Here is a 23,526-nt window from a genome sequence, read left to right on the forward strand (position 1 = left end):
AGAGGCGCACAGATGCCAAGGGGCCGAGGAATTACGCATTGGGCGGTTGGCCAATGTGCGATAAATGCTTGATAATGCTTATGTTTGAACAATAATAAGGCTTAAACGTCAACTACACAATTTTTATTTATTTATATAAAATGTGTTCCCTTTTCATACTTGTAGTACTATAAATTGGCATATAATTAGAGCCAGTGCATTTTCCAATGCAAAAGAATAGCATATTCAATAGTAACAAATCGTCATTTATATCATGATGACGTGATATTCAGGAAATGTTATGGTGAACATATTTGTAGGGCGTCCTCTTAGATGATTGTCATAGATATAGGCTGGGCTAAATAAACAGTTGGCAGAAGGCCAGAGCGTAGGCCTACTGGTGATAACCCTAGGTCATTACCCTTCCAGTTCCACCATGACAAGGCACATGTCATTCCAGTTTCACTATAACATAAACATAACATAGACACACATGCTGTCAAAGTTTGGTCTGACACTTCAGACCATGTATTTCATTATCTGTCGTTCCACAGGGTGTAGCAGGCCCACCACCCTTTTCAGTCTTAGAGTGCATCTTGCGAAACGCTTCCTGTATCTCCAGGGGAGATAAGTTGTTGGTTTCAGGAACGTTGATCCCCACAAACGTTGCAAGGGCGATGGTGAAGAACAGGAAAATCAGAAAACAATAGCTTTCCAGATGTTTCTGAACAAACAGAAACAGAAACACAACAACAACAAGCAATGATGAGCAGCAGGAAACATCCAAAATTACTTCATATGGTGTGAGGCCTGTGTGGTAATGTCAAGCATCGGGCAGTACCAGACCTACCACAAGGAGAGGGAAGACCATCCCCACGACAAAGAGACCGACCCAGTTGATGCTGCAGGCCAGAGCGTAGCCCGCTGGTTTGTAGGACTGGGTGAAGAACTCCGCCAGCAGAGACATGGTCACTCCAGCTGAACCAAAACCAAACCAAACGTATGACCACACATATATACAATACAATCAGGGCATATGCATATGATGTTTTATATATAGATCGAGGTGTTTTGTATGACCTACAGGGGCCGCAGGAAAAGGAGAAGATGCTGAGGAAGATGAGGACGATGCTGCAGTAAGGCATCCACTTGACATGATCCTGGGGAACAAGAGAAGAGACACATGGAGTATTTATTTACACATGCCATTCACTAAATTCACATTTATACTTATTTTTATGCATATTTATTTTTACTTATCTTTATTTACTTTACCTTGTATTTTTGCTGCTATGTGGCTGTTGAAGAACAAAGCCTAAAAATGTTTCTCTTGTGTACTTCTGCAATATGATTTAATAAAAATAACTGATTCTGATTCTGACATCGTCCTGACTGCTGCCTTTCCTCTGGAAGTGAGGGGCAGGTGATTCCACATGGATGTGTGTGGTTGCAGCGATGTTGTTTTAATGGCATTGGGTTGGAGTCTTACTACCTGCAGGTTAAGGGTGATGGTGAGCAACATCTGGGTAACAGCCATGCATCCGTAGCCACCAATCAGAAGCTTTTTTCTTCCTATGCTTCCAACAGCTACAGCCTGCAAGCCCCAAAGGAACATCACATGAACCCTGCCCCCCTGAATTAGGTGCTAGGTGCCCCCAATAACGGCCCGCATGAGGCGTTTCACGGGGAGATTGGAAGGTCACACTTGTTGATTGTAGTGTTTTAGCAATACAAATACATCAGTCAACACGACTATGTTTGAAAATACTATATTTATAACATTTATATTTATGATACAATTTAGAAATTGTTCTTCACAGAGAAGGTCACAAAATAGAATAAACAATAATTAAAAGGAGATAATTTATGATAAAACCACGGGAGCTTTATTAAGAGGTAGGAGACTACGGTATATCTGTGGTGGTTTTCCTCATTTTTCTAAATGTACAAAACCTGTCAGGTATGTCTTTGCTATTCCAGCAGGTTATGTGTATTTACCTTCTTTTGAAATTCAACTTGCTGTAAATCAGTAGAACAAAGACGTACTGGGGGACTTACACAGATCACAGAAGAGATGACCTCACACAACCCAGTCCCAAAGGCTACGTAATTCAGTTGGTTTTTTGGGATCCCTGCTGCAGTGAACACTTCAGTGGAATAAAGGTACACCTTGAGTAGGAGAAAGATATGTTGATATCCGGGCAGAAAATGTTATACATACCTATATATGAGAATATGCTTTCAGCCTGAATGTGTTGAACAAATATAGAAACTGGCGTTTGGCAAACTATGTGTGATGAGAATAGTGGGGTGTTGACTGGTTGAGCTTAATTTACTACTACGACTAAACGCAGGGGTTTTCTGCTGTCCCACTCAACTCCTCTCCTCATCCCCTTCCTTGTTGATTGTTTTACACTTTGAATGCTTTTTACACTTCCATTCATTATTGTTTTCCTTTTCTTTGACGTTTATTTTGCTTTAAGTCTAAAACAATGCCGGGGGTTGCAGCTCTGTAATCTCAGATCCAGCAGTAGCCTACTACTATGTTATAGCAGCACTCCTGGAGGCAGACGGCAGAGTGCGGTACTGGAAACCAAGAACTGAAAGGGGCGATGTTACGCAACGTTACGCATCGATACGTATCTTTACGCAACGTTACGCTGCTTACACGTCGTTACGCTGCATCACGCATCATCCTGTTTTGTTACGGAGATTTTCTACCGCTTCTAGAGGGGCCTATGATAGTACAAGGCATTCTAAACCAAATTGAATAACGAGAGCTGCAAACAATATTTCAGCATATTTGTTGAACATTTGAAGAAACATGGCCTTAGAGTTCAACAAAACTAATATTAATTTTAGCCTCATCTGGCCTTTGGGGTGTCAGATAAATGAATACATACTTAATGGACAATAAATCTCCATTTTGGCTTTATTTAGTTATTTTTCCTGCTATGCAGTGAAATTAAGTTTGGAGAAGACATGCCCCATCACATGGTGACATTATTTGCTAGATTCCATAAGCCATAACGTAGTAATTATCATTGACATTCGCCTAACCTAGCCTACCTAAACTTGTTACTGCTGATTTTAAAGAAAAGCCATTCAATATTTAGTGTGGTAGGGCTAGTACATCTGAATGTATCATTGGATTTTTTGATGGCGATACTTTTGAGAGAATTGTAGAGTTGTAGTAGGTGTAAAATCTGAAATAAATGTAAATATACTGTATCCTGTAATCGTTCGGATCTGTAAAGATGCTAGCAACATGTTGTAATCGCTCACAACTTTAAAGATGTTAACAACATATAGTAACTACGTGCAGCACCCGTGGTTGTTGGCGTTGGCCGACATTCAACAGTTGAATATTGACGGTTTTTGGGCAGTGCACCAAATTTTGACATGGGCAGTTTAACAACCAGCCTTTTGGATTGGTCTTGTGAACGCTTATCAAGAACTGTATGCAGTTAAAGAATGTGATGGTACATTGAGATTGAGAAAAGACTCATCTGGTTTCAGATTTAAGTTTCTATTCGCTGTAATATTCCCAGGGGCAGGGGCAAGGAAAAAAAGTTCCCCTTTACAAAATTGTAAAAATTTTCAATAGGTGATTTTATACTTTATATAGTTTGTGACATCACATGTGGAAGTCTCCATCAAGGTCTTTAATGGTTTGCAGAACACTACTTAAAAGGTTGAATTAAAGTCGAGATATGAGTCGAGATAATCGCAAACCACACTTGGTATGAAATTGTTGCAACACACGTACAGTTATAGTGACTGAGTATCACTCACAGCATTGATGCCACACAGCTGTATGGTTACGAAGTTAACAATGACTGTCAGCACCACCCAGCGCAAGGGGCGGCTCTGCAACAGTTCCATAACTGAGTGGATTTTAATGTCCTGAAGTTCTATTTTCTCCTGCAGCATCTCCTGAGTTTCCACACTGTAGTCCCTGGAACCCCACAACCTCTTAACAGCTGATGGAGAATGGACACAACACAAAGGCCTTATGGCTAAAGACATGATGCTAGATGTGGCATTAAAAGGTACTCAACGTTATATTGGGTTTGAGGTTGGTAGGCTGACCTCTTTCAAAGCCCTCCTGGTCTCCCCTGTTCAGCAGGAGGTAACGGGGGGACTCTGGCAGGAGAGGAAGGGTGAAGAGCTGGAACAGGGCAACAAACCCACTGAAACCTAGCAGCCATACCCAGAGGTCCTCTGTTCCCAGCAACTCTCTGCAGAGGAACCAGCAATCAATCCAATTATCAGTACTGGATAGTTTCAGATTATAATGTCAAATGTGCAGTCTCTCATCATGCTATGATATTAAAAGGGTGTGATGTTGGTGGTGTGTGTGTGTGTGGGGGGGGGGGGAGGTAATACCAAAATAGAGCCATGTCTAGATCCAAATATCGAAATGTGCAGTTAATTCTCAAAGGCCTTTCCCTAATTTTCTAAACATTTACACTCAAAACAATGTGTGAATTGTCTGTGGCCAACATAAATAAAAGAACACAATCAGAAGTGTAAACCGATCCCCAGAAGATGTCTAATGGATCAGCATTGTTATTTCAACACAGTGTGACTCAATACACTTCTCTGGTGTGTATGTGTTCACTCACTTGATCCCCAGGAGCTGAGCAAAGAACTTCCCTAAAGAGGAAAAGGTAGCAGTAGTCACACCCACCGTTCCTCGCAAATTTTTCGGGGCTGATTCAACCAAATACATCGGATGAACGGTTAAGATGACCCCTTGAGAAGAACCACAGGGAGACATGATTTAGAGAGAGAACAGTCGATTATCCATAATTGAGTGGCTAATCATCTTTTTAATTCCAAATATACACTTATTATGGTGTGTATGATTGTGTGCATGCCTTTGTTGATGGTGAGGAGAGTTATTGAGTAACTATCCATGAGAATCTATAGTAAAAGGGAAAATATAAATAGGTACAGGATATTCTTATGGGCTTACCGGTGTTGACGCCATAGAGAAAACGTGCAACCATGATCATCTCAAAGGACACAGCTCTTTTACTCAGTATCATCAAAACTGCGGCCACGATGGCCACCAGATTGTTCATCAGAAGACATTGCTTTCTTAGGATTAAAGAGATTAGAAGATATCAACTTGGTCTGAAGCACTTTCTTAAAAAATTTTCACAAAGAGACTGGCAGACAAAAAAACTGTTTAAAAAATTACATAATTGAAAACTAGCAAACAGGGACATGGTTAACATGAAGCATTGGCAACTCAATACTGACAACTGATGGTCTCAGTCCGTCAGTCAGTACAGTTTTATATTGGCTAGATGTGGGTCTGATTTGCCAAAATGAGTTAAAGGAGGGTGCTGTAGCTCAGTGTAGAAGTCTGAAATTAAGCCTAGCTTATTCTTAGAAGAGGGATATGACCGAGGACGGTCAAGACGGCAACACTGAAAACTTGGATGATGGTGATGTTCAGGATTGAGGAGGTCCAAGATGGAAAAGAGTCACTACTTTCTCCTGGAAGGAGTCCTGTAGCCGGGCCAGAGGTCAATTTCAGGGTTCACGGTCTGAAGGCTGAACGTGAGGTGGATTTGCAGGTTTCAGGGAAAGTGACCATTTCTGTGACAGGGTTTCTCGTTCTGCACATATGTGGAACAGGCCACCACAAAGTACCTGATAACTCCTTCTTTGATGAGTCACCAAAATGTATGAACTCTAGTTTTCTATCAGCATTATTACTGCCAGACCCTGGAGAAAATCTTGGTGGACACAAACCCTAACCCTTGGATCCATAGCCCTCCAATGATGATCCCAAATCTCCCAAAGTCCAAGAGAATCATTTCAGTTGAGTCAAACTCAGTTGAGTCAAATGGAAGATCTTCTGGTGCTCGGTCTCAGGATAGGAGAGGAGGATCCAATCTAAGTCACACCAACCCAGCTTGACATTAGTGACTCATTTTGGGGATGTTCTTGAGATTCGTGTCGTCCATCCGATGGATGAAATGGATAGTTGGAGCCCTCCAGTCAATGTATCAAATTCTCTAGAACCAGACTCACTTCCAGAAAAGGTTGACAAAGCGACGGGAGAAGTCCCAAACTTGTTATACTTTGCAATACTGTGTACCGTGGATTGAGACAGGAGTCAACACCCACATCCTAGATGGGCTCTTTGACAACATTGAGAGCAGAATGACCTAACTTGACTTTTTGTTGAAACAACAAGTATATTAACTCAACATTTGACTGTAAATATTTTTTTATAAAGAATCAAATCGGGTTATTTAGAGGAAATATCATAATCACAAACATGCTCCAAAATAAACACCTGCAACCAGCCAACCAGCAACCTGCAATCACTCAGGGTTAGATATTAAAACGATTGCATGGACGCTGGATTTCTACACTCTGGCAGGTAAAAATGCTACATTCTAAAATGAAATGTTGGACCCTGATCCCACCAGAAGAATGAGTCAGGGGGACGGGGGCGCCCTCTCCTCCTAATGAGAGGCTTCTGGTTGTACAACGTCGGCTCCTGAATCCTGATGCGGAGCTGTCATTCATTATTTCTCTCAGGAAAAACACAGAGGTGTTGAACCCTATCAGTGCGGATTGGAGTTCTTCGAATTGGTGATCCTTTTCCGTTCTTATGTCACGGTGACTCTGCAGTAACCACTGACCTGCCGTACTTCTTGCCCATTTGTACCGCCAGCAGAGAGCCCAGCAGACCTCCGACGCAGAAGATGGAGACCAGGAAGGACCAGATCAGAGTCAGCTGCCACTCCTCCAGGGGGAGCCCATAGCGCTCCGTAGACGTTGTGTTCACCAGCTCCTTTATAAACTATAAGCACCACTTATAAGCTTCTGACCAACTGCGCGCGTGCGTGTGTGTGTGTGTGTGTGTGTGTGTGTGTGTGTGTGTGTGTGTGTGTGTGTGTGTGTGTGTGTGTGTGTGTGTGTGTGTGTGTGTGTGTGTGTGTGTGTGTGTGTGATGTTCAGTAAAATCTCATATATTTGTGAGGGATGGATTCTATGGACTGCTATTTTAGAACAAGAACCAGGGTGAGAACCCAGAGAGATCCTTTAACGTCTCAGTAACTGAATACACTCTGCAAGTTAGACCCAAAGCATGTGATTATTATTATAAATATTATAAATAAAGCTCTATATCTATGAAGTTTTGCTTACCAAAGAGGGAGAAGTCATGACTGCTATATTGAAGCCATACTGAAACGTTCCACCGATTCCAGTAATGAAGACCGCAGCAACTAAGAGAGGACACTCTAGCTGCAGAAAGAGAGAAGGTTTCATCTTCATATCCTAGTAAGGGGCTCCTTTAAAAATACACTTGTACGCCATATAATAATGATACAAAGTAGCATCACTCACCAGGGACGTGGATTGCTTTGCCATTGCTGAAGTAATGTCCTTGTCCTGTCTAGGATGTGGTCAGATACAGACGCTTTCAGACTGGTGGCGTTGAAACATTAACTGCTCACTGTAATGGTCACGTTTTTAAAGCACAGGCTCTTTAAAACAAGGAGAAAGAAGAACATCCATTTATTCAGTTCATCGTCTTGAACGGTCTCCTTGTGTGGGCTGCTGCATTAGTAAAAGGAGTCCAGTACAGGGACAGCAAGGACGATTTCAGTAAAAGATTTGAACTTAGACTTTGACTGCAGGAAGACATTAGTGTCTGAGGCGTTTGGGACATACATTTGGAATGTTTCGGAATGGCCAACCAATTATTATCGATAATGAGCCATCTCATTCAGATTTTTTTGTAGCATAAGGCTCAATTGTTTAGGTGAACAACAATGAACGTTTTTATAAAATAATATATATTAAATGCATAAATAGTTCAATAATTTCTTTAAGAGCAATAACAAACAGGATATTTTAACAAATTAATATGGGCAAATGAATAAAGGGATTAAAGTGATGTTGAAACCAAAGTAATGTGTGACGGGGAAGACAATATGGCTGTGATTAGTATGCATAAAGCACCTCACAGTAAGGTTGACCTTCACTTGTTGGATCAATAGAGGCTGTAGGAGCAGAAGGGAAAATACAGACTGAAAGACGCTGAAGTTGAAGCATGTCGTAAATCGTTTATTAGTTTGAAAGAATAGAGATTATGATGCCTATTTTTTTAAACATGTTATATTTATTAAGTGCAGAGGAATGCTTTTGATATCTTAATAAAACAACGCTAAATAAAGGTTATATAACTGGTGGTTTTGGAAATATACATACATACATACATACATACATACATACATACATACATACATATATATATTTATATATGTGTGTGTTCGTGTGTGTGTGTGTGTGTGTGTGTGTGTGTGTGTGTGTGAGACTCTGTTAAAAGTCTATTGATCTCAATAATTGCTAAACCCTGGCCCTGACCCTCAGTAACAGCACAGTTAAATATTATCATCATGCCAGGAGTCCTTAACTCAACTGTGTATTTCCATGAAAATCAGTGACAAGAAATGCCAAAAGGACAGCTTTCATTGAATGAAGTAAATAATTATCTTTTTAACTTGATCTATGAAACAATCTGCGGACCAAAACAAGTGCAGACGGTATGGATTGTGGAGCAGATCTATAGGAAGGGACAGACAACTGATTTGGTGTTTTAATCCATTTCTCCACTGCAGACTCTGGGAGAGGAAGAAGTCACCTCCTCATATAGTTCAGGCTACCCCTATGTTAGAAGAGAGGGTGGAGATTCTGCTGGGGGAAGCCTAGGAGGCAGGATGGGTGAATGGTTAGGCAGACCCGAGGATGCAGTGTGCGGGTCCCCGGTTAAAGGTTGTATCAACAATGTTGGGCGACGTCACTTCTGTTGGTGTTTGAAGCGAGATCCCAAACAAACAGAACCTTCCGTCGTTTGTGCATCCAGTAAAAACTATCATGAACGCAGTGCAAAACCCCACGACACCCACCCCTTGTCATTGATTGGTTGGTGTACTATTTATTTTGGTTTTCACAAATCAGTGACTTTATTTCCAGGGTAGCGGCACATAAGCTTATGGTATGGACTGTGTTCATATGACTAAAACAAGAATGACTGTTAGTAAAGATCAACTAAGCAATTCTTCACGGGGAATTTTTCAGAAGCAGCCACCTTTTGTTAATAACCATCAGCAAGCAAAACAGTTTGAACATCCCCAAAACTTTAAGCAACCCTAGTACTAGTAAAATGAATTTGTGAATTATGAAAATAGTTCCAACTATTTCCCAATGTATACAAGCAATGGATCATTAAATTCCTTCCACATTTCTGAAACATTCAAGCTCATTCAAACACTGCAAGCCATTTAATGCAGCCAAACAGCCAGCATGTTAATTCAACACCTGATACCCAGGGGCTGGCCAATTAACGTCCCTAGAGAGCAGAAGGCAGCAGTACACCTGCCATTCCTCGCTCACTCTTTGGGGCACATTCCACCAAGAACATTGTGTGAACAGTATGCTGACCCCTTGAGATGAGCAACACGGAGCCATCATTTATGAGAGCAGTCGATTCCCTTTAATTGTGTGGCTAACGACCAAGTAGAAATTGATTGCATGATATGTGTGTGTCTGTGTGTGCGTCTGCGTGAAGTCTTGTCCTGTCCAACAGGACACATTGAGCACTAGTCGCTGTGGTAAATTGTCTACCACTTAAATCAAATATTGAGTTTATGTTTCCGTCTGAGAGTCAAATAATTAATTCATCAATACCTGTAACGATACACAGCTGATACACAGGATCTTTATTCCAGTGGTGTTGGGAGCAGTAAGGACAGGGAAAATATATATTTATGTTTCAAACATTCATTTTTGCTTAGTAATTTGTTGTGTTTTTACAACTTAAGTTTGTTAAAAGTTGAATCACATGAGCAGAGACTAGAGTGAGAAAGAAATATCACCCCTTACCAACTTTTGTTGTAAGAAATAATAGATAAATCAAATTATTTGAAAGAAAATACAATTATTATGGCCACATAGCCCTAGAATATGACCATAATGCAGTACCTCAAAAACTGGGTTACACCAACAAGGCTTTAAGTGAATCAACAATACTTCTCTTACTGTCTATTACTGACTGGCCGCTACTGGCTTACCAGCAGAGACTCCAGCAGACCTCCGATGCAGACCTCCGTTTCAAAGAAACCTGCCGCTCCTCCAGATGGAGACTGTAGAAAGTCATTGTTATGGAAGCATATATGTAGCAAAATTCAAATGGCAATGCAATTTGGAATTACATTATGCATTTGACAATTCATTATGCAATTTTATAATGTAATTTGTAAATACGTTATTCAAAGTGTATTTTAACATGCAAAGTGACAATGCAATCCTCAATTAAATTTGCAAAAGTTATAACAATACAAATAGAATAACATTTTGTCAAATTCTTTGAGTTCCTTTATACAAATTGAAAAGCTATAGCGTCCCCGTGATTGCAATCCACTTCGCCACGCTCCGTGTGTTGCGATATTCAAATTACATTTCAATCCGCAAAACGAACGCTTTGCAAAAGATTTGGCAAAACGGAATCCAAAGAGGAATCCAAAGAGGAATCCAAATAGGAATCCAAAGAGGAATACAAATAGGAATCCAAAGAGGAATACAAATAGGAATCCAAAAAGTCAATATGCAAAGTGGCAAACGTATCAGCCAATCAGCGTCTGGGCGGCAACTACGTCACTTGCTCGTAATTTCCTTGTTCCCTTCTAGTTCGTAGCCTATGGTCCATGGTCACCAATGGAGATTATTGCTACGCTCCGAAGTTTGGCCGATGATGTGGAGAACAATCGTGTTGAAGACACAGATGCAGTAGATAGAGTGCGTGTTCTGGGAGATAGGATACGACTTATCCTCACTGGTACGTTTTGACGCCAGTGTGGTATACACAAAGATTTCCCAAGTGCTACAGGCACTGGGTGCAAAACATAGGGTCGGGAGACCCACCGTCTCCACCCACTCCTCACCTACAAAGCTCTCCACAACCTAGCCCCCAGTTACCTCAGCGACCTCCTCCAAGAATACACTCCCTCCCGCTCCCTCCGCTCAACCTCTGCTGGACTACTATGTATCCCCACATCACGACTCATTACGAATGGGTGCCCGGTCATTCAGCTGTTCAGCACCCAGGCTCTGGAACTCCCTCCCCCCACACATAAAACAGTCATACACCATTACAACCTTCAAGTCACAACTCACCTGTTCAAACTCGCACAATACGTCTAACTGATCACTGTCTTGATTGTTTGTTTGTTTTGTCTTGTTTTTGTTTTATTTATTTATTTATCATTATTATTTTTCCACAATGTGTTGTTTTAAACTATTTATGATAACTTTATGCTCTGTAAGGTGACCTTGGGTGTCTTGAAAGGCGCCCTTTAAATTAAATGTATTATTATTATTATTATTATTATTACCGTGGAGATATTTGGAGACAATAGAAAGTGACGTCCAGACGCTGATTGGCTGATACGTTTGCCACTTTGCATATTGACTTTTTGGATTCCTATTTGTATTCCTCTTTGGATTCCTATTTGGATTCCTCTTTGGATTCCGTTTTGGATTCCTATTTGTATTCCTCTTTGGATTCCGTTTTGGATTCCGTTTTGCGGATTGAAATGTCATTTGAATATCGCAACACACGGAGCGTGGCGAAGTGGATTGCAATCACGGGGACGCTATAGCTTTTCAATTTGAATAAAGGAACTCAAAAGAATTTGACAAAATGTTATTGTATTTTTATTGTTATAACTTTTGCAAATGTAATTGAGGATTGCATTGTCACTTTGCATATTAAAATACACTTTGAATAACGTATTTACAAATTACATTATGAAATTGCATAATGCATTGTCAATTGCATAACGTAATTACTTATTGAATTGCAAATTGCAAATTGCATTGCCATTTGAATTTTGCTACATATATGCTTCCATACATTGTGCTCAATGTTTGAGTAAACATTGTTGAACATCCACCAAAAACACATCTTGTCTATTTTGGGAAAGATCAATTATACAAATCCAAGCTGGGCCATTCTAATAATACAAGTTACATGCAAAGTTAGAACAAATATCTAATCTGTTTCTATTAAAACACCATACCGTATCTCCCTATCGGATCTCTCAATCCGCCTACTGGAACAACATGCAGTAACGGCCTTCAGGGGGCGACAAAGGGTTGACTTACATTTATTTACAGCTCGTCTGTGTGCATGTGTGTGATCGTGTGTGTGTGTGTGTGTGTGTCCTCTTGCAGATGAAGACCCCTGTTGTCCTTGCTTGTGGTCATAGTGTGTCATGGCAACAGAGACTGTTGGGGGAGGGGGGGGGGGATGCTCAAGGAGTCATGGCACAAACACAAAGGCCCCACCCAGCCGTGGCGACGGCTGATTAGCATGAATAATGGAAGACCCCCAGGTTCCTGCCACACGGACCCTTCAGGTTCTTAAACGCTGAATATATCCTCATTATTGTAGTGTGAACCCTAATGCAGGCAGGGTGACCTACTCAGCCAGGGCTTTTAAAAGAGCCCCACCCCCCCCCACCCTATCCCACCCTATCCCACCCCTGCCTGTCCCATCAACCCCCTCATCCCACCCCACTATTCCCCACCACCACCATACACTACCCCGCCGCCACCATCCCACCCCGCCCTATCCCACCCAATCTCCAATTCTGGACCATGTTTAGTAAGCACTTAACCAGCAGCCAATGAGCAGGAGGTACAGCTGAGGAGTGATGGAGGAGCAGAAGAAGCAACAGAGGAGAGGTAGATAAGCAGTCTCACGTTCCCCGCCTCTGGCCGTCATGAAGCCCTTAATAGCTCGGTGTTAACGGGGGGCTGGGGTGGTGCGCCACTGCTCCTGAAGCGCGTCTTTAAAAGGTCAGAAGGTCAACGACATGGTCGACGTTCCCCTCCTCTGGGGGAATGAGAAGAAAGAGGAGACGACCCGAAGCAGAAGACCAACCTTGGAAAAGAAACGGGAAGGGGTGTTCCTCATGAGCGGAGGCGATGGGGAGGACACCTGGTCCACGCACTCCCAGCAGGTTTGCAATTAAAAAGCCTTTATTAACGAGTGTGCCGCGACAGAGCACAGCGCTGCGTATCGCGTCGGGCCTTCCTCAGGGGGGTTTTTCCTCAACTACAAATGTTGTTTCCTTCTGATTCCGCTGGGGACAACTTCGTATGTCTCCCACAGCAAAAACTCAAACAATTCTAAATCTGCCTGAAGGATACAGAGGAATGCTGGATGTGTGCCTGCAAACACATTTCAACATTTCAAAAAGTATTTATTCTGAATATTTCAACTCCACCAATCGCACCCACTATTCAAAGCTTGGTAGCACTTCCACATTGAGGTTATTCAAGGATAACCTGGAGATCTGAAAATCACTGAGAAAACCAAGTCCCACAATGTGGGATGTTTAAACGTGGGGTATTCTCTCTTGCCCCAATTATCAAACTTCTATCCCACATCTGTATGGATAAGTACCCAAACTACTAATTACATACGTTTCCTTATCCAAGTGAACACACAAGTAACCATCGGACCATATTGCATCATGTTTGCTTATTTCTGCCCTCTAAGTGAACACTAGTGTTATTGTCCACTACTCTTTGCAGGTCATCATATCATCACTCCGCTGAGGGCGTCCCAGGGCGAGTCCCACAGCAGGACGTGTTCTGATGTATTTTGGGCATCACTTGCTTGTCGTGCTTTACAGAAGAAAATGGGAAAAAAAGGCCCAGACGAGTCTATAAATAGTTGAACAATTGAATGACACGTGCGTGCAGTCAAAGATACCATCATAGGCTCCTCCCACAATGTGTCCCTGGGACAGTGGCCAAAAATAAAGCGGCAGCATGGCTGCACGTCACCCTTGGGAGGGATGTGAACCCGTAACCCGGGGTGAGAACCCCTCCCCCCCGCCCCCCTCCTCCTCCCATGTGGCCAGTATTGCCCTTCAGCAAGCCACTTAAGCCAGATTGCTTCAGTAAATCTTCAGCCCCAACGCGAATGACTCGCATGTCAGTTGAGGGAGACGCAGCCCTCTGCCCGCACACAGTGAGCAGCGCTAGGCTAACCGCCAGCCATGACTATCAGCCAGGCGGGAGGACAACATGGCTGCCAGAGAGAGACCAAGAAGAGCCGGACTGCCTTCCTCCCAGAATACAGGGGGACGGTGAAAGTCTGTGTGCATATGGCCCTCCCACCCACAAGGGACTTACAAGAGATTTGGTAAACACACCTGTTCAGTCACTAGCGTGGCTAACACCCTCGTACAGCCCAAAGGTCCATTGCTGTCGGGAATAACGTTCCGATTCATTCTTTCTCGCATGGCGGATGACATAATGAAATGAATCGTCAAACGGGCCTTTCAGGAGCCATCAGGGTCCATTAGCGGTCACTATTGACGCAGCCGATACTCGATAGCATTCAGCTTAGCTGATTAAATGAACAGAAAGAGAGAGTTGTCCATTTTAAAAGGGCTTAATGGTCCCTAGACTGCAGGCTCTCTACACTATAATGGAGTGATGAATAAGACAGTACAAGCTTCTGGATCCTCTCTGACAATATGCCAACAACTGGTAATACATTCACAGTTAGATCTCGATTCCTCAATTCCAAAATAATCGACTAACTAATCTTAATATGACAGTATTAACATTAGAAGAGTATACATGATGAGCATCCTGTCTCGAGCAAAGCTGTCATGACTACTTGAGCTTAACTTAACCTTTTAACCGCTCCCTTCTGCCCTCAACACCATTACCAGGGGAGCATGTCCGCAGCCCCCAAAGTCATTCATCACTAATTCATTGATGCTTGGGAATAACCGCTGGTGAGAGGCTGCACCATACCGGTCCTTCCAGTTAACCACAACAAGGTCTCCTCTCTGAAACCGGTAGCTTGCGTTCTTTTTTGGTTGGAAACAAAAAACGTGATTTCAAAATGAGTCTATCCACACTTGGAGCCACACTTGGTAGAAATCAACCAGCATAAAATAGCCTCCAATGAATACTGGAGGACAGATGGTGACATCAGCCTCCCTCACAACAGACTCGCAGGTTACTCACTCTCTAGTCTTATGCAGGTCTCCTCTCTTATAAACGAAAAGGCTGTTTCTTCAAGGTACTGTACTACTTGTTAAAGCACTGTTGATGAATCATTAAGCCTGAGTGGATAAAAAAAATATTTTATCATAATTGTTGTACTCAAACATGTTTATCGGCATGATTATCGACACATGCTATTGACATGAGGCAAAACATTAAAGGTTGGATATGGGATTTGCGAAACGCCAGCAGATTTTGAAAATACACAACTCAAATGGTCCTATACCCCCTCTCCTTCAACGCTGACTCTGACTCCACCCATTCCAAGTACATGGACGCCCAATCATGCACGAGCGCGAACACAGATGCACGAGAGCGATCCATTAGCTAGTTAGCTAGCTCCAGTAGCTACCACAGGATAACAACAAATAGAAGCTTGCTATTTCACAAGCTTTGAGTAAGTGCACGGAGGGGTCATGCGCGGGGAGGGGGGGGGGGGGGGGGGGGGAGTGCAGTACGACCGTTTGATTGGCGTACTTACTGTCCAATGCCACTCGGTGGTTCTGGAAATCATTGGCTGGAGTTTTTCGAGCCCTGCCCGTTCCACAGATGATTGACTTGTTTAATTTTCATGTCAGTACTTCTAACTCAGTGGCTGTAAGTGGGTTATGATAAGGATTTCAAGTAATTTTACAAAAAAGGCCAAAAAAGAGAATTCCATACCCAACCTTTAAGATTATACAATAGGCAAAAATGCCTCAATGCAATGCATGTTTACTCAATTCTCAGTTAAATCCATTTGAGTATGAATATATTTTTTGACCTATAAATAAAATAACCAACTCATTCACCCTCCAACAAGAACACTGAGTGACATTATGGTAAAGGGTATATTGATTCAGGATATTGATTGGTCATGATGCTTATGGTAGGGTAAGATTAAAAGGGGACGGTATGAAAGTACCTGAGAACTAAAGGCCTAACATGCAGGCTATCATCATACAAAGACACAGCCACCACGCTGTGTGTTCATATAGCCAACAGCATCGCACAGGAAAGCCCAGCTGGTTTCCTTTACATTAAGGAAGTACAACTGGGATCGCAATGAATGATTCAGGGCAGCTGGGGGAGTGTGTATTCCTGTGGCATGAAAGTGCGCCAGCTATGAAATACACAGCATCCCATACAAACCCTATTCTAAAAATTTGCCACATACCTTCTGTAGAAAAGTGTTTGACTATAAATGTTTATTCCAATGATAAACCAGAACTCCAAAGCTGCTATTGGGTTTTGCTGGTAACTGAAATATGTTACAACCACCAATCGTTATTTCCTGATAATTAATTAACTGATTACCTACACGACATACAATTATTAGCTCTTACATTTACATTGACATTTTGGGAATTTAGCAGACGCTTTTATCCAAAGAGACTTACAATAAGTACATTTTTCAGAAGAAAGAGAAACAATTTATCACTGTCGGTAAGGGAGCTTTTCTTTTTACACTAAGCTCTTTCATTTTAATTTATAAGTGTTGTTTTTATTTAATGAATAATAAACTTCATTGAGCTTTTGGCGCTATAAATTGGTCAGTGTGCGTACCTTAACATCTTAATTGTGCTCCTTCAAATGCTATATAACTTAAAGCCTAGGCTATAAATTATGGCAGTTGTTTATTTTGATGAGAACTTTTCAAAAAGTAATCCGTTACTTTCCAAGAAAGCAATCCCCAAAAGTAACAAATTACTTTCCGAAAGGTAATCTGTTACTTCTAGGGATGCAAATTATCGAGTAATTCATTAATCGATAGTTGTTTCATCTTATCGATCGATGATCGATTAATTGATAAGCGGCAATTCTTCTGAGAAGCTGAATTTCCTTCTGAATGTGACACATCTCATCTCATCGTCATCCGCTTATCCGGGGTCGGGTCGCGGGGGGAGCAGCTCAAGCAGGGGGCCCCAGACTTCCCTTTCCCGGGCCACATTGACCAGCTCTGACGGGGGGATCCCGAGGCGTTCCCAGGCCAGTGTTAAGAGATATAATCTCTCCAACTAGTCCTGGGTCTTCCCTGAGGTCTCCTCCCCACTGGACGTGCCTGAAACACCTCCCAAGGGAGGCGCCCAGTGGGCATCCTTGCCAGATGCCCGAACCACCTCAGCTGACTCCTTTCTAAGTAAAGGAGCAGCGACACATTTGAATGAGACACATTTAGGTGGTAATTCAACGATGTCGTTTAGTTGTTGTAGCCTACTTTAAAATACTTCCACATATTGTGCATTTGGCGTCTTTGTCGTCATTAACCAACTTAAAGTGGCTCCATACTGCACTCCGTTTTGCCATCTTCATCGTGTCAGTGTCCCGCTTTTCGTTTCCCTGCGTTCACACCAAAAGATGCAAAAAGTTGCCGCGCGTCGTGATCCCATTCAAAGTGAATGTAGAGACGCGTTGCTGCTTTGCTGCCGATGCATTTGCTGCCGAGAAAACGGGCAGCAAAACTTGATTTGCGGCGCGGCATTTTCTGATTTGCGGCGCGGCATGCCCGTGCCCGCTGCCGGGCACGGGCGGAGGGCGCGTTCACGTATTTTGCGGCGCGGCAAATGCTGCTCGAGTTGAAATATTTCAACTTTTGCCGCGCCGCAAAACCTTGCCGCAAAACTTCGGCAGCAACGCGTTCGGGCAGCAAATGCATCTTTTGGTGTGAACGCAGGGTTTGTCTTGTGCTGCTTCGCTTGTGTTCCCGCTTGTGTTCCCGCGTGTGCGTCAAGTACGTCTGGCGTCAAGCGCGCCCTCACGTGGACGGGTGGGGAATTACGGGTTAAAAACGTGATTAATTGCAAGTAATTTATTTTAATCGAGTAATCTCTTATCGACAATTAATCGATAATCGATTAATTGTTTGCATCCCTAGTTACTTCTGAAGAAATGTATCTTTAACTTTTCAAAAAGGCAATCAGTTTATTTTAAAAATAATTATCTGTAGCTTTAAAAAAAAAAAAGATCCGTTACATTTCCAAAAAGGTAATCTCTTTTTTTTTCCAAAAAGCTATCAAAAACTTTTCGAAAGAAAATTCCCAAACTTCTCAAAAAGTACTCTTACTTTCCAAGAAAGTCATCTGTTACTTTTCCAAAAGGAAGCCTTTATTTTCCCCAAAAGTTACCAATCTGTTATGGGGTTTACCACCCTTTCAACTTTTTGTTTTTCATTAATGCATTCATATTACTCCGGTCATTCACAAAATAAGTTCCCCAGTTCATAAGTCTATGTATATGATCAAGAATATTAAGATTCTTTCCTTTATCCTCATCATAAATAACATTAAATAAAGCAATAAATTGTCCCATTTTGTTGCCTTTAGTGATCGTGGCTCAAATCAAAAAGGGCAACTGACATTTTAGAAACAAGTCAATGATAAACATATTTGTAATGTTTTAAGGGAATTCACCTGCAACATAAACGAGCAGATGCGATCCCACACCTGCTACCATGCAGTTGAGCAGAGCGCTGCGATTCCTTCAGGTAACCTCAATTCTAGCTTCCTCCTTTGAGTCCCAAACACCGGCATGGCTCCGTCATGTGTCATGTGACAGCAAGAGCTCCTATTTTATAGAGTTAGAGCCTAGATGTTGGCCAGACCGAGGATAGCCTCTGCACGCACACACGCACAGACACACACGCAAACACACGCGCGCTCGCGCGTGCATACACTTTACACAACTTCCGCAAATAGGACTGGGATGTCACGTGATAAGACAGATCCATCCAATCAGCAGCGAGTGCGCATTGCGATCCTGTGCAGAATCCTTTTTTTTTTTTTTTTTTTAAAGGGAAGGTATTGATGAATGAAACAACTTTCAGCACCGTGGATAGCTCTACAACACGAGGACAAGCCGCTGTACTCTGTTCAGTCGCGAATCAAAACAGACCGAACAGATTATCGCGAGAGCAGCTTGACCCAACAATTTAAGTATTTGTATGGTATTATTTGAGATAATGTGTGCATGAAATTTGAGCCAGAAAGTAACAATAAACAAACAATACCCTAATAATAGTTGTTACACTAGTTGCACTGTATCGTACCATATAGGAACAAATATGTTTCTGCTGCAATACGAAGACGTTTGGATGACAGGTCCAGTCTTTGCTTTATGGCTCCCCAGCTGCTCAATTTCAAACAGTTGCCTGTATTTCCTCTGGGTGATATAAATCCTCGACCCATTAATAAACCGGCCGCTGGCCACAGCATCAATCTATGGCTGCAGACCAGAGTCCTGAGAACAGGCGCCTGCTCAGGTGGTCGGTGACCAGGCCCCGGACCAGTGACGGATGCCCCCCTCCTGTGAATCACACATGACGATATCTGGATTTTATTACCCTGCGTAATCAATCAAATAGAAAATAGTGCTCATTAAAAAAAGCAGTATTTTATCTTCGAATCGTACGAGTTATATGTGCAGTTCAGTTAAGAGGTCGGCTGTTAATTAAGGAAAGATTGGAGAGAAAAAGCAAGACTGGGTCTGAATAGTCTCCACTGATGAATCACCTGAAAACACATAATGAAAACCAAGAAAAACAGGCATGCAGTAGTTCCCACTATGCAGCACTCATGTATGAAGTTTGTTGACGAATTCAGACCGAAGTAAGTACAGTTGGTCATATTCACTTCATTTTATTTTTTTGGATCGGGCTTCTAATAATTTGCGCGCGTCAAATGTTTTATTTTTTTCATTAATGAGAGAAAACAAAGTGATGTGTCTCGTCTTCAGGACGTTTTTCTCTGCCTCTCCATTTAAATACCTGCTCGGGTTCCCGGACCCATAGGGTTGCAACCTGTTCATGACGTCAGGACCAGTTGTTTTGGTCCCTCTCTTTAATCGGAGGCGTCACACTTCCACCGGAGCCGAAATGGATCCATTCATGCACCGCGTTGGTCCTCCCGTAGCCACGACGCCCCGTGTCGGGGACTCTCCGGTGCCCGACCGCTGCTGTTCAGAGCAGCAGCACTGACATGGAAACCCCATTACATCTGCACAACGATTTATATCACGAGCCGCAACAGCAGCGGCAGCAGCAACAGCAGCGGCAGCAGCAGCAGTTCAACCACCACCACCAGCAGTGTACCTACCAGCAGCACCACCACCAACACCAGCAGCAGCAGCAGCACCACCAGCCCCAGCACCACCTCCAGCAGCAGCAGCAGCAGCAGCAGAACCACCACCACCAGCAGCACCACCACCTCCAGCAGCAGCAACAGCAGCAGCAGCTCTACTGCAGGCGCGGGGATCGCTCCACTAAGCAGCACGAGCGGGGCTGCACCTGCAGCCACTGTGCAGTATATGATGCGAGGAGAGGCGACGTCGTCCGCGGGACATCGCCGACCACCGGGGCGGCAACTTTGAGGACGCCCTCGGTCACGTCTTCCCGGCGAGGCGGTCAGTCCCATAGCGTCTGCGAGCTCACTCCTGCTTCCAGCCATGGTAGTTCATCCAGACACCATCCTCCTCCGCCGCCTCCTCCACCTCCTCCACCTCCTCCTCCTCCTCCTCCTCCTCCTCCTCCCCCTCCTCAGCAGCAGCAGCGGGGCAGCCTGGGCAGCAGCCACGAAGAGAGTAACTCCTGTAACGCAATGAGCAGCTGCAGATACAACGGCGGCGTGATGCGTCCGCTGAGCAACTTGAGCTCGTCCCGCAGAAACCTACACGAGTTCGATTCCGAGTCCCAGCCTCTGCAGCCCATTTCCACGGCGGATGCGTCGGACACTTTAGCGTCTAAGCCTGACAACAACTCCACCACCCTGATGCCGTACTCATCGGGGGAAGGGGGTGGCGGCGGACACAGTGGCGGCAAATCGGGGAAAAAGAAGAACCAGAACATAGGGGAGAAGCTTGGGCACCGGAGGGCCCTGTTCGAGAAACGGAAGAGACTCAGCGACTACGCGCTGATCTTCGGGATGTTTGGGATAGTTGTTATGGTTATAGAGACGGAGCTCTCATGGGGAGCCTACGGGAAGGTAAGTGACTTTGGGCCCCTGGCCAGGACCACCTGGATGGGCTGACATTTGACTTATTCGATACTTAGTACAAGAATTATTTCAATGAGATGGTGCCATTGTTTTTAGTTGAATGTGCATTGGCAAAATAATAGGTGGCATGAAATGCAATTGTGTACAGTATTTCAGATATAGTTGTTTGGGATAGGGTAAAGAGATACGGCCTGTGAAGAGACAGTGTTGTGGTAGATGAGGGAAGATCAGTAGAACATTGTACATCAGTTGCACACTGTCCCACACGCACACACGCACACACACACACACACACACACACACACACACACACACACACACACACACACACACACACACACACACACACACACACACACACACACATGCACTTATGTGCATGTACGCACATGTACACGGATACACACATTTTACATCAGTAGCACACTGTCCCACACGCACACACACGCGCATACGCACATTTACACAGATACACAAACACACACATGAACAAACATGCACATGCATAAACGGATAAACACAACACACCCACACAAACACACACACATACTCACATATGCAGGCGCATACATGAGCACAGGCACACACACATGCGCACGCATAAGCACACACACATATACAGGCTAACACACACATGCACGCACGAGCACGTATATGCAGACACATGCACACACACACACACACACGCTCAAGCATGCACACACATACATACACTTATGACCCAATAGGCTCACTTCAGCACTTCATGTTTTATGTACCATGAAGTTCCATAGAATAGAGTTCATACATACTAGTACATAAACATCACAGATCCACACCTAGAAATCCTTATCTAACACAGAGAATGACCTGCTATACCACATGGGTCAGGTTATAGATAACTAAGTAATGTGATTTTAGATCAATACGTTGTGGTGTGCGTGGCTCTCATGTTGTGTCTCTCTTCCAGGAGTCCTTGTACTCGTTGGCTCTGAAATGCCTGATAAGCCTTTCTACCATCATCCTGCTTGGGCTGATCATCATCTACCACGCCAGAGAGATCCAGGTAAGAACCACGGCCTCCTCGTCACCACCCATCTACACGCTGCGTTAAGTGGAGGTGCTTCCATCCTCTTCTGACAGCCAATGGGGAGTGACGTTGTTGAGGAGCGATGAGGTCCTTCCTAGGAACTACGTGTGGCAGTCGATAAACCAGGCAGACGGTTTCTTTTTTTTTATGGTATATCTTTTATGGTTACGGCTGTGCTCTTCACATGGTCATCACTCATCTCTGTTCAGTTTGGCTTTACTGAGTCAGTGAGTCGCACCAGCTATGACATTTTACAGGATAGCAACAGTGGTCGGCTGTTGCATTAATAATTCCTTGGCTTTAAGAAAATATATTCAGAAAAGTCACCTGGTCTCTTGAGCGACACTTTGGACTAAACTAAATGTTACGACCTTGCGTCAGAGCATCGTTGCAGGACTGTGGTCTCCTATGGCTCTGGGCCACACGCTGCCTAATGGCGCTACACATCACGAGTGAGGTGTATGTTGATAACACTCAGCGTGCGTTACACCTCCCACACCTTAACAACTTAAGGTAGTATCTCGGAATACTGCAACATAGACAATTTTTTATATTTAATCTGTGCATAGTGTTACGAGACGGCTTCACCCCAGACACCTTTCGTTTGATCACACGCTCGACAAATAGCTTCAAGAAGCCTTTATCTGCTGCAGCAGTACAACAGCCCTTTTGGCTTTATGTTAAAAACCTACCAGAGTGAAATGGGGACAACACAGAAGGATGTGTCCACCGTGCTTCAGATTGCTGCAAAAGCTTTCTTTGTTTGGGATGAAAGTATTGCATGAAAACTATTTGCATAATTGTATACACAGATTATTTCTTCAGAAGCAGTTTTGTAAGAAGCATTCGGTGTGATTGTATTCTAATTGGATGAAAAAAAATTTTTTTGCTCTCTCATTTATTTTTCTCACATTGCATGGCTACCAAACCACATTGTGACACAGAGTGCTTTCATTCACTATTTTCGTTTGATGCTAGGAGTAGTGTAGCTGACAATACATCAACACACAAAAGCATGTTTTGTGTGTACCTGTGTTATTCAATGTGTGCATTTAGGTAAAGCTTCTATGCTGCTGGGATTTTATACACGCACATACACATAAACGTAATGGATGATTTTGTCAACGTATTCCTCAGTCTAATATTAGATTAGCTAGACATGTAAACCAGGCACCAAGGAGCCCTGAGCCGGGTTTCTTTCAGGCAGAAACTATTATTAGGCTCATAAAGAAACTCAAACTGAATTGTAATCCATAGAATGTTGTGCAGTCGTTCAATCCCTGAATCATATTCACAATAACCAAACTACACAATTGATTTAAGTTCTATCATTTAAATCATTTTCTTTTCATTAAAAATGTTTCTATCTCCTACTTGCTA

The 23,526-nt window shown here is 43.2% G+C and overlaps 2 protein-coding genes across 3 annotated transcripts in view; one reads left to right on the top strand and one right to left on the bottom strand.

Moving 5' to 3' along the window:
- Positions 1 to 108: 108 nt before the first annotated feature.
- Positions 109 to 18,720, bottom strand: slc2a11l (solute carrier family 2 member 11, like). Its single transcript, XM_060050297.1, has 13 exons — positions 18,501 to 18,720; positions 7,360 to 7,499; positions 7,159 to 7,257; positions 6,651 to 6,811; positions 4,961 to 5,085; positions 4,608 to 4,737; positions 4,072 to 4,220; positions 3,775 to 3,962; positions 2,038 to 2,148; positions 1,472 to 1,573; positions 1,064 to 1,139; positions 830 to 957; positions 109 to 703 (listed from the first exon to the last, which is right to left on the bottom strand). The coding sequence occupies exons 2-13, from the start codon at positions 7,381 to 7,383 to the stop codon at positions 479 to 481; spliced, it is 1,518 nt and encodes a 505-aa protein (XP_059906280.1). The 5' UTR covers positions 7,384 to 7,499; positions 18,501 to 18,720; the 3' UTR covers positions 109 to 478.
- Positions 18,721 to 19,471: 751 nt separating this feature from the next.
- Positions 19,472 to 23,526, top strand: part of kcnn2 (potassium calcium-activated channel subfamily N member 2) — a 26,194-nt gene continuing 22,139 nt past the window's right edge. Inside the window, exons 1-2 of one of the 2 annotated variants that reach the window (XM_060050295.1) lie at positions 19,472 to 21,065; positions 22,027 to 22,122. In XM_060050295.1, coding sequence (XP_059906278.1) covers positions 20,064 to 21,065; positions 22,027 to 22,122 — 1,098 coding nt within the window. In that variant the 5' untranslated portion in view covers positions 19,472 to 20,063. The remainder of the gene's footprint in view (positions 21,066 to 22,026; positions 22,123 to 23,526) is intronic. The other variant, XM_060050294.1, reaches the window with a different exon arrangement.

Source organism: Gadus macrocephalus, chromosome 4 (genome assembly GCF_031168955.1).
Source record: "Gadus macrocephalus chromosome 4, ASM3116895v1".
Classification (NCBI taxonomy): Eukaryota; Metazoa; Chordata; class Actinopteri; order Gadiformes; family Gadidae; genus Gadus; species Gadus macrocephalus.